This window comes from Carassius carassius, chromosome 49, assembly GCF_963082965.1.
Source record: "Carassius carassius chromosome 49, fCarCar2.1, whole genome shotgun sequence".
Lineage (NCBI taxonomy): Eukaryota > Metazoa > Chordata > Actinopteri > Cypriniformes > Cyprinidae > Carassius > Carassius carassius.
Window position 1 is genome coordinate 8,722,782 of NC_081803.1, and position 12,045 is coordinate 8,734,826.

A 12,045-nucleotide genomic window follows, 5' to 3' on the forward strand; every position below is an offset into this window, starting at 1 on the left:
GTTGTGCGCCCCCTCATAAGACTGGGGAGCAGCTTGTAACACTTGGCAGCCGCAGATGGAGCTGGACTAAAGTACGGTCATCACGACCAAATCAAGGGCCTTAAGCTGTGCCCAGGACTAAGGGTGTGTCCCCTCAGGGAGGGCCCTGGAAAATTCCATCAGAAGTGTCTAGCTCTTCCTAGCTCATCTCGAATCTCTGGGGTTGAGACTCAACGCCAAGAAAAGCGTTCTCTCTCCGGCTCAGAGGACAACGTATTTGGGTGTGGTATGGGATTCGATCACAATGCAGGCACAGCTGTCTCCTGCATGCGTCAAATCCATTCTAAACACCCTAAAGAACATCAAGCTAGACCCGAAAGTCACTGTTCCAGTCTCATGGCAGCTGCATCCACGGTGATACCTTTGGGCCTCCTGCACATGAGATTGTTTCAGTTGTGGCTCAGAGCCAGGGGATTTCATCCAAGGGCCAATCCCCAGTGGCAAATAAGGGTTACGCGCCAGGGGCTTCGTACCCTATCTATGTGGTTCAGACCCTGGTTTCTGACTTTGGGTCCCACTCTAGGTCCGTGTTGTCATCGCAAGATGCTAATGACAGACGCTTCCCTCATGGGCTGGGGAGCGGCCTTAGTTGGCTGTCCAGCCCAAGGGATCTGGAGAGGTCATCTTCTCGAATTGGCATATCAATTGCCTCGAAATGAAGACTGTATTTCTGGCCCTGAAATACTTCCTCCAGCAGTTGAGAGGCTACCATGTCCTAGTGCGGGTGGACAACACATCTGTAGTCTCTTACATAAATCGCCAGGCTGGACTGCACTCGCGCACCAGGTTCTGCTTTAGACACAGGACAAGTTCCTGTCCCTCAGGGCGATTTACATTCCTGGGCATATGAATGTGGGAGCAGACTTGCTGTCCAGACAAGCTGTGAAACACGGGAAATGGAAACTCCACCCCTAAGTAGTCAATTCTGGGAAATATTTCAAGTAGCAGAAGTGGACCTCTGTGCTTCACAGGAAATGGCACAATGTCCCCTCTACATCTCTCTGACTCATCCAGCTCCCCTGGGTCTGGACGCTATGGCCCATGCGTGGCCCAGACTGCGTCTTTACACCTTTCCTCCGATTTCTCTGCTCCCGGGAGTCCTGGCCAAGGTCCGTCGACAGGGGTCTCGCCTCTTACTGATAGCGCCCTGTTGGCCGACCGGAGTTTGGTTCTCAGATCTAATATCCCTCCTCGATGGCTCGCCATGGGCGATTCCAGTCAGGAGAGATCTTCTCTCAGGCACAGGGGACAGTACTTCATCCCCGGCCTGAGCTCTGGAACCTTCACGTCTGGCCCCTGAGGGGGACCAACTAGAGATGCTGGCCTTCCAGCCACAGTAATAGAGACTATTCTAAGTGCTAGGACTCCCTCCACTAGAAGAACTTATGCCCTCATATGGAGTATTTTTGAGGGCTGGTGCATGACACACCATGCAGACCCAGCTCACTGCCAAATTGTTTCAGTACTGGAGTTCCTGCAAGAGAAATTGTCCTCAGGCACATGCCCTAGTACTCTCAGAACTTACATGGCCGCTAGTTTGGCTTGCCATGTTTTGATTGACTGGGTTTCTGTGGGAAGCACCCTCTGGTCGCCCGCTTCATTCATGGGGCTCAGAGGTTGAGGCACCCACTAGAGCTACGGCCCGTTCAGGGGATTTAGCCGTAGTGCTCGAAGGGCTGGCTGGCACCCCTTTTGAACCATTAGAATCAGCGCCTCCAGGCTTCTGACACTAAAGATGGTTTTTCTTATGGCCATTACCTCTCTAAAGAGAATTGGGGATTTACAGGCTTTGTCAGTCCTGCCATCCTGTTCCAATTTTGCCCCTAGGCGAGTCAAAGCTATTTTGCCTCCTCACCCTAATTATCTTCTGAATGTTCCTTACTGTATCCAGTACGTGCTCTTCAGACTTGAGTCCACCGCACTAGCCAGTGGCGTAAGTCAGAGCAGCTTTTCATATGCCATGGGGGCCGCAACCGGGGGGGGTGGGGGGGGTGGGGGGGGTGGGGGGCTGCCTCCCGGCAAACAGTTTCACATTGGGTGAGGGATGCTCCTGCTCAAGTGTGTGATGTGGCAGGTTGGTCCTCTCCGCACACATTTGTCAGGTTCTATAGTTTGGATGTCCATCCTACTCATTTCCAAATACTTCTGTCCTCCACCATTTACAACACCGGAGCAGAAAAGACTTCACTTACTGTGTCCAGTATGTGCTCTTCAGATTTACTTCCACCGCACTAGCCAGTGGCATAAGTCAGAGCATCTTTTCATATGCCGTGGGGGCCGCAGTCAGGGGTCCGGCTGCCACCAGGCAAACAGTTTCACATTGGGTGAGGGTTGCTATTGCCCTAGCCTACGAGGCGCGTGGTCAAACTTCGCCTCTAGGAGTTAGTGCCCATTCAACCAGTTGGGTTGCATCTTCAATGGCTTGAGCAAGAGGTGCGCCCTTGCAGCAAGTGTGTGATGCGGCAGGTTGGTCCTTTCCGCACACATTTGTCAGATTCTATAGATCTGGATGTCGATTCTACTCCGGGCTCACATGTCCACATCCACATCCCAGAGTCATGTCTGAGACCTCTTCGATGTTTGTGCACACACACTACACAACCTTGGGGGTCCAGACACTTATAGTGCAGCGGCGTTGGTATTCTTGTTCCCATTAGCGCTATTGAGCGCAGCATCGAGAGTAGCTTTTGATAGGGAACGTCTCGGGTTACTTGACTGTAACCCTGTTCCCTGAAAAAGCGGAACGAGAACGAGATTCTGCGCCTCAATGCCGCACTGTCGACGTGTCCGGACGTCTCTTCAGACAAAGGGGTAACCTGAGGATGTTTCCGTTTCACGTTTATTTATAACCTGCAGGTGCACGTTATCAGTGACGTCACCTGCCAAGGTTATTTAAGCCAATTCTTGGCGTGTTTGACACACATGCTTCACAACCGGTCGAACAAAGAATGTTCTCATAAGCGTTATTGAGCGCAGCATCTTGTTCCCGCTTTTTCAGGGAACAGGGTTACAGTCAAGTAACCAGAGACGTTTTCTGCTTTAAATGCCCCACTTTATAAAAAGCTTAGCTTACCTGAAAATGTTTGCATCCGCAAGCTGCATTTTTATGATGCATGATGTTCTTAAATCCTTAATTGCGACTTTTCTTGTTGTACCCTTCAGCTCCTGCGCAGATTTGAGCTCAGCACACGCTCTGTACGACTCCTGCGTGACCCTGCTGCTCTTGAGTCCTTGATGGTATTCAGCGCACGCTGTTCTGTCTGTGCTGTTTGGCTGTCACTGTGTCGCTAAATATACATTCAGAGTTTCTGTGTACAATCCCGTGATGACAGTGATCTCATGTTTGAGGGTTAATTTGTTTATTTGTACAAGGAGGACTTATTATCTGGCAACTTGAACATTTAAAAAGGCTAAACAAATAAATAAGGCCTTAGCTTAAAAAGTTGTAATGTTGTATTTTTTTCTAATGTGTGTTGCTAAAATGATTATCATACAGCACTATAGAGTATTTCTTCTAACTGTAAGAATGTCAAGATTAGGCAAGAGTTTTTTTTTTTTTTTTTGACAGCACCATCATCTAGTGCACAAATACTGAATTACAGCCAGTCATGGTTTTGGTCACAACTGTAGAAATAGTTTACCTTACTTAGGCATGGATTATATGGAAGGCATTTTCTGCCAAATTTAAATAAATAAATGAAATGATTAAAATTAAAATTAAAACCAGATTAACGATTTCATTACAGAAAACTGTATGCAAAATATGTGACAAAATTGAGAATGAAATTAAATGATTTCATTTTCACTGTGACATACCTGTCAAATTGAAAAATAAAATGCAATTGGTGATTTCACATTTCATTTTCAATACAGTCTCAAGGCAAGACTGCCAATATTAAAATGAAAAGCCAAACGTGAAAAGGAAACTACACATACAGTTTATACAAAGCTCTTTATTAACGCTCACGCAATAATAGTGACACAATTCAAATTTAAATGTAAATTGTACTTGTCATTTTAATTCCTCTTTTATTTCACTGTTTTCATTTTCGTTTTCATTTTCAAAGACAACCTGCATGCAAATTATATGTTAATGAGTGGGTGTGGCTCAATTACGTTGTTACGTGGAGGAGCTATAATGGCGATTATGGCCAGTATAGCAGCAGAATTAAACCAGCTTGCAAACATTTCGGATGATAATGACTTCATTTTGCTACGAGTTGAATCTATCTTGGATACACTTGGACATTTTGCAGCCATCACAAACTCAGCAGACAGCAGATTTTCCGGGGAGTCTAGTGGAGGCTCAGGCCAAGGAACTGCAGTGGGTCGAGGGTTTGACGCATGCTGGTCAGGCTGGTTGTGTCTTCCACTTTCTAATGCTGCAGCAGCTTCCCGCAAAAGCTCACTAACAGATTCGCCATGTCTCGATTACAATATATTCACATTTTAATGTCGTTTCACACATTGTTTCAACCACCATTCAACTCATGCACACGAGACTTCGACGACTGTCTCTGGCGCCGTTACTACCCTTATGAAAATTAACCATGGTTTTACTACAAATAAAACCAAAAAACCATGGTTACTATAGTTAAACCATGGTAACCACAAATTAACCATGGTTTTGCTAAATTAACCATAGTTTAACCATGGTATTTGTAGTAAATCTGTGGTTATACAAATGGTAGTCAACACGCCAAAAAAGGTTTACTATAATAAAACCATGGTTATTTTTCGTAAGGGTAGAATAAGCCACACCCACTCATTAACATATAATTTGCATGCAGGTTGTCTTTGAAAATGAAAACGAAAATGAAAACAGAGAAATAAAAGAGGAATTAAAATGACAAGTAAAATTTACATTTCAATTTGAATTGTGTCACTATTATTGCGTGAGCGTTAAATAATAAGCTTTGTAAAAACTGTATGTGTAGTTTCTTTTTCACGTTTGGCTTTTCATTTTAATATTGGCAGTCTTGCCTCGAGACTGTATTGAAAATGAAATGTGAAATCACCAATTGCATTTTAATTTTCAATTTGACAGGTATGTCACCGTGAAAATGAAATCATTTAATTTCATTCTCAATTTTGTCACATATTTTGCGTACAGTTTTCTGTAACGAAATAGTTAATCTGGTTTTAATTTTAATTTTAATCATTTCATTTATTTATTTAAATTTGGCAGAAAATGCCTTCCATAGGATTATGGCCTGGGCCTCTTGTATCACCTTGTAGCAGCTTTAATGTTGTATAGTTGGATCCCGTGGTCATTTTAAGACTGGGTAAAGTCCCTGCCTGGGACATTGTGATTAATAAGATAACAGGCATCTGACTTATCAATGTGGTCTGCTGATCTGGGATCAGGAGACTTTGGTCGTTTACTTTCAGTCACATCTGCCAAGTCTTCAATAACAGTTAAAGTCTCCATCTCCATCTCCATCTCCATCTTGAAAAGAAACCAGCAGCAAATAATTAATTCCTTGAGTTCATTTACCATTAATAGCAATATGAATAAACACAATATTACAACTGCCAATAATGATATTAAAGACAATTTACACAAAGGAAAACAAGCGAAAAGAAGAATATGAGTTTAAGAGAAAGAGTTAAAGCTTGCTCGGCCTTATTCGCTTGAGGGTATTTGCTTATCCTTCCTCATTTGTGTCTCTCTGAGATTAGATTATGTCCATAAAAAATGAAAGGAATGTCTCACAAGCTGACTAACCTCACGCATTGTATTGGTTTGCAGTGGTCAGTCATTGAAGACTCGTCCTGTGTGACCTGTGAATTATTTGTGCACTTTCATAAAGGCTGTATTTCCTAATGGATCAGGGGTCACCAAGCTCAATCCTGGATAGGGGTTTGTGTGATTAGAGCTAAATTAAATTAATGCATTTAGCAGACGCTTTTATCCAAAGCGACTTACAGTGCATTCAGGCTATCAATTTTAACCTATCATGTGTTCCCAGGGAATCGAATCCCCAACCTTGCGCTTGATAGCGCAGTGCTCTACCAACTGAGCTACAGGAACACACACATCCACACACACACACACACACACACACACACACACACACACACACACACACACACACACACACACACACACACACACACACACACACACACACACACACACACACACACACACACACACACACACACACACACACACACACACACACACACCCGCAACCCTTCACTTTATAATAAAATCCACCCTCCGGGGCTTTACACTTGAGTTTGCTCTTGTGTATTCCTTCCACCCCGCCACACTGGTGGAGAATGCGGGCATAACTGTGGAAGGAATACAACTGGTTCGACCGCCTCCTGGCTGCCGCCGTACAGCCCGCCACCATGAAGGGGAGCCGCCCCAAGAAAAGGCCAGCAAGAGGAACCCGTCAGCAGCCGGCCCTACTGGCCACGGACAGCGGGAGAGATGGTGAGTCCCCGGTTGTGGAAACTAACCTCTACCATGATCTGTTCCAACGGGTGAATGGGGGAGGTTAATTTGCCCGAGAACAATGCGAGGATGATCGTCTCAAGCATTGCTGGTCCCAAGTGCGCATGGTGGACGGAAAGGAACTAAAACCGGGGCCCCATCCTCTCCCGCACTTCATCGTCCAAAATGGCCTACTCTACTGTGTCGCGCAGCGAAGGGGGGAGGAAAAAACTTTGTTAGTGGTACCCCGGACAAAGACGGAAATGGTGCTAGAGTTGGCTCACTCACACCCCCTGTCGGGCCACCTGGGGCCCGAGAATACCACTCATCGGCTTAGGGATCGCTTCCATTGGCCCGGGCTGGAAGCACGGGTCAAACGTTTCTGCCAGGCTTGGCCGATCTGCCAGAAGACGTCCCCACGGAAACCTCCCCCCAGCCCGCTGATTCCACTGCCCATCATTGGGGTGCCCTTCGAACGCATCGGGATGGACCTCATAGGGCCGTTGCCTAAGTCTGCCCGCAGCCACGAGCACATCTTGGTGATTGTGGACTATGCCACCCGGTACCCCGAAGCCCTGCCCCTACGTAAGGCTATTGCCAAGACCATTGCCCACGAGCTCTTCCAGGCTACCCCATGCCTTGGGTGGATGAGCTTCTCGATCGCCTGGGAAAGCCCCGCTATATCTTCACCCTGGACCTCACCAAGGGATACTGGCAGGTTCCCCTATCTGAAGCCGCCAAGCCCAAGACCACCTTCAGTACCCCTGGTGGGCACTGGCAATACCGGACCCTCCCGTTCGGCCTGCACGGGGCCCCAGCCACGTTCCAACGTATGATGGACATCTTACTGCGGCCTCACCAGGCCTACGCCGCGGCATACCTGGATGACGTGGTCATCCACTCCGAGCGCTGGGAAGACCACCTGGACCGTCTGCGGAGGGTGCTGATGGAGCTACGTAGGGCTGGGCTCACTGCCAACCCCCGGAAGTGCCACCTGGGCTTGACAGAGGCGAAGTACCTGGGTTTTTCGCGCCAAGGACACCAACGACACCAACGACAGGGTAACACGGTGGTTCCTCGCACTCCAGGACTTCCACTTCGAAGTGCTCCATCAGACAGGAGCGGCCAACTCCAACGCCGATGGCCTTTCCCGGATCTGGTCAGCTTATGCAGGTCTGTCAGGGGTCACTCCCCACCCACCCCCTTATTTACTCCTGCTAACAACATATTTCTCCACCATACCAGGACAAGAGGGGGGGGGGGGGGTGTGACGAGTGTCCCGATTCCACATCAGTGTCGCCCTGGTAATTCACGAGGAGCACCGGCTCGATGCTCATCACGGGCTGATCACCCGCACCTGCCTCTCATCAGCCGGGCCTCATATAAACAGGGCCTCTCTCTGCCTTCCAGAAAGCAGCCTGTGACCGGAAGACTTTGCCACGAGCACTCCACCGACTCACCTGCACCTGGACCCGAGTGAGAGCACCTTTGCATGCCGGATCACCGTCATCACCCCCGCAACCCTTCACTTTATAATAAAATCCACCCTCCGGGGCTTTACACTTGTGTTTGCTCCTGTGTATTCCTTCCACCCCGCCACAATATATATATATATATATATATATATATATATATATATATATATATATATATATATATATATATATAGATATATATATATATATATATATATATATAGATATATAGATATATAGATATATAGATAGATATATATATATATATATATATATATATATATATATATATATATATATATAGATATATAGATATATAGATATATAGATAGATAGATAGATATATAAAATTTACCATGCCAATTATTTTCTCCCTCCATCCTTATAATGTTGAGCAATAATCACAAATTGATAAAACTTATTAAACTAAACATTGATAAAAGAGACACGGAGACATTTTCACCCAGTGTTTTTGAATATCTTGTTTAAAGTTCTTGTAATAAAATGTTCTTTATATTCATTACTCTTTCTCTCCCCGTGTTTCTCACAATGTTATATTGATTTGATACTGTGTCAGTTACTGGAAATGATGCCTAATATTAATCATAGATAATGGTGTTAAAGCAATCCATATTTTGCTGTAATGTTGAAAATCAACCAGACATTTCTCCTTAGGTATTTTATTGGTTTGTATCAGTCATGTTTATTGAAACACCAAAATGAAAATCCCAAATAAATAAAGTAGGTTGGAAAAGTATGACAAGTCAGGGTTTTTGTTTTTGTTTTTGTTTTTATTTTTCACATACTATTTTATACCACACAAAATCAGCCTTTTACACTTTTAAAAACACAACCTAAAACTTAAAGTGGTGTCAATGAGTTACTTAACATGTGTATGTGAACTGAGGCAGTTTGTCGTACACTATGCATATATAGGATGATTAATTTTAAGATAAAAGCAATAAAACTGTTGTAGGCAGAGAGCTGACAGGAAATAGTTTACTTACACAACCATTGAATTACACCATGAAGTGATAAATTTCCCTTTATTATCCTCAATATATGGCTATTGATTTATATAGCTTTATATAAGTCTATATTGTGTACATTACCATTCAAAGTTTGGGGCCAGTAAGATTTATTTATTTCATTTTATTTATTTTAACTTATGCTAAACAAATTTGCATGTATTTAATCAAAAATTAAATAGCTGTAAATAACTGTTTCCTATTTTAGTGTATTTTAAAATTTAATTTATTCCTGTGATGGTAAAGCTGGATTTTCAGCAGGCATTCAGTGTCACATGATCTTTCAGAAATCTTTTTGATATGCTGATTTGCTGCTCACGGATCATGTGTTATTATTATCAGTGATGAAAACAGTTGCTGCTTGTTGCCGATGGTCCATAATATTTTTGTGAAAACTCATAAAAAAATTCTTAGGATTCTTTGATGAATATAAAGTTTACAAAAAACAAAAGAACAGCATTTATTTTAAATGTAATTTTTAGGAACAAAGTTCTATTAATAAAAAATAAAAAAAATACCTTACCTACCCCAAATATTTAAACAGTAGTGTATAAAATTGCAAACCACTCAATTTAACATTGACTCTACAAAATTTCTAAATAATTGTACAGTAATTTACAGAGAACCTGCAGGAAAGAAGAAAGCAAGAAAAAAGAAACCACAACCAAAGCTATAAGCTGAAGATAAGTCAGATCATTTGGTATAATGAAGGTAGGAAGGAAGAGGTGAAGGTGAGTTGCAGTTATCATAGAACAGCTGGAAGTTCTTGTCCACAGACATTTTGTTTGTCAGGTAGATCTCCAGATCCTGCACTGTGAGCTCTTGGACTCTGTTTCCATCCTTTGCATTCTTTGCAAGGGCAGCTTGGGTTGGAAAGCGGATGCGCACATTGTGTGGTGCGTTCCTGTCGTAATCAGTGCAGCAGTAAGCAGACCACACTTCTTCAGGGATGCCAACACGGTCCTGGTTGTTGCGTCGGATCATGTTTCCAGTAGTGGTTACCCCAGTTACAACATAGGCTGTTCCCCGGCAGAAATTGTTGAGGCGCAGACGGATCCGCTCTTCGTGTTCCCGCCATGGTCCGATGTTGAACTCACGTATTTCTGGAACGACGTTGGTGAGCGTATAGGTAGCTGCTCGGTCCTGGGGGTCTGACTGGTGCTGGTCTGGATTCAGATGGCCTCTCTCATATAAAACCACATCGGAATAGTCATCCAAAATTGCCTGGCTGTCCTCAAACTTCATGTGTAAGTATCCGGTGGGGAACGGCAGCATGTTCCCATTCCCATCAAGCTCTGCAAGCTGAGAAGAAGGTCAACACTTGCAATTACAGTGCAATTGTACCAAAGAAAGCCAGTCCTCAAACTCTCAGAGAAAAGGTACAAAGGCTGTCGCTGGGGTTTCAGAGGGTACAACTTTGTACCTTATTTACCTCCAAGGATTCATATTAGTACCTTTTGAAAGGTATCATCCCAGGGACAGTTTTTGTACTTTTTATTCTTAAAGTGAATAGTTTCATACCTGAGGTTCATACATCCAGGGATAGTCCACACGCCGATCACCCTCTGTTTTCTTGAAGGTGTATGCTGAGTAAACCGGGATACGGTTTTTGGAGTCGTACAGGGTCACATATCTGGGTTTGTCAGCGTAGCGCTGGCAGATCTTCTTGAGCCAGTTATCTCTGAAGCCTCGTGGTGGAGTGCCCATATACAGCGAGTCCTTGCATCTCTCAACATGGTTGAAGTCTTCAACCACGGTTGCAGTTCCCAAGTGTTCAGAGAGCCATGTTGTGATGGCAAGGACCAGAAGGATGACGGAGGGATGCATTTTAGTCAAAGAAGCTTCTCGACAGTCTTACTTCAGTGCTTCTTTGATAGAATGAATGAGTGAGAGGAATTCGAAGCTAGTTACTTTGAATAGCATTGATTAGATAAGCAAAACAGAACCGGTGAGACTTTGCCTAAAAGAGAAGTGCGTGTCATCCAGGTAAACTTGTACAGATGGGGCTTTACATGGATCTAGGATACATTTGAACATTTAAACATTCTGACACTTTTTCACATTGCTATTTTCTTTCTAGCTCAAGGAAAACCACATTTATACAGATCTTTTAAGTCCTGCAAGTTGAAAGTGGGGCCTCCATGAATTGCATTTGTTGGCCCAGGTCATCCTATAGTCATCCTCAGTCACGGTTGAGATTTAAGGAATTTGAAGGCCAGGTCAACACCTTGAACTCTCTGTCATGTCCCTTAAAACATACCTGGACTATTTTTGCAGTGTGGCAGGGTGCATTATCCTGCTGTAAGAGACCACTGCCATCAGGGAACACCAATGTCATTAGGGGTGGTCTGAAATAATCTTTAGGGAGGTGGTATGTGAAGAAGTAAAATTCCCATGATGCTAGGAACCAAGGTTTTCCAGCAGAACATTGCCCAGAGCATAACACTGCCTCCCAAAGCTTGCCATCTTCCCATATTGAATCTGCTGTCATCTCTTCTCCAGCGAATGATGCACATGCACCCAGCCATACATCAGATCTAAATGAAAACATTATTCATCAGACCAGGCAACATTCTTCCATTACTCTGTGGTCCACTTTTGATTCTCACATGCCTATTTGTAGGCACTTTTAGGGGTCATCATGGGCACTTTGAACAGTCAGTGGCTAGTCAGGGTCACCTTTCTATCAGGGCCAACATTAAGTTTTTCAGCAATTAAGCAATTTTATTGGACAAGATGGGTAGGCCTTCACTTCCCATATGCATCAATGAGCCCTGGCTACCTAAGTCCCTGACTCCGGTGTACCAGTTGAACCTTCCTTGCACCACTTCTGGTAGGTACTAACGATTGCATACTGGGAATAGTTATTATGTGTGTGTGTGTGTGTGTGTGTGTGTGTGTGTGTGTGTGTGTGTGTGTGTGTGTGTGTGTGTGTGTGTGTGTGTGTGTGTGTGTGTGTGTGTGTGTGTGTGTGTGTGTGTCATTTACTCCAGAGTAAATCACACAAATAATAGTAATCCTCTCTCCTTTTAACCAGCAGCTTTCTCTGGGAGGAATA

General features: G+C 44.2%; 1 protein-coding gene across 1 annotated transcript; it reads right to left on the reverse strand.

Moving 5' to 3' along the window:
* Positions 1-9,425: 9,425 nt before the first annotated feature.
* LOC132132608 (endonuclease domain-containing 1 protein-like) lies at positions 9,426-10,865 on the reverse strand. The gene is made up of 2 exons (XM_059545048.1): positions 10,509-10,865; positions 9,426-10,289 (listed from the first exon to the last, which is right to left on the reverse strand). The coding sequence occupies exons 1-2, from the start codon at positions 10,812-10,814 to the stop codon at positions 9,681-9,683; spliced, it is 915 nt and encodes a 304-aa protein (XP_059401031.1). The 5' UTR covers positions 10,815-10,865; the 3' UTR covers positions 9,426-9,680.
* Between the last annotated feature and the right edge of the window lie 1,180 nt (positions 10,866-12,045).

What these genes read in the sequence shown, in the direction of transcription:
- LOC132132608 (XM_059545048.1), bottom strand. Translation starts at nt 10,814, where the DNA reads ATGCATCCCTCCGTCATCCTTCTGGTCCTTGCCATCACAACATGGCTC. An exon ending in CCTGGATGTATGAACCTCAG is followed by an intron (nt 10,290 to 10,508) that starts GTATGAAACTAT and finishes CCTTCTTCTCAG; the next exon opens with CTTGCAGAGCTTGATGGGAA.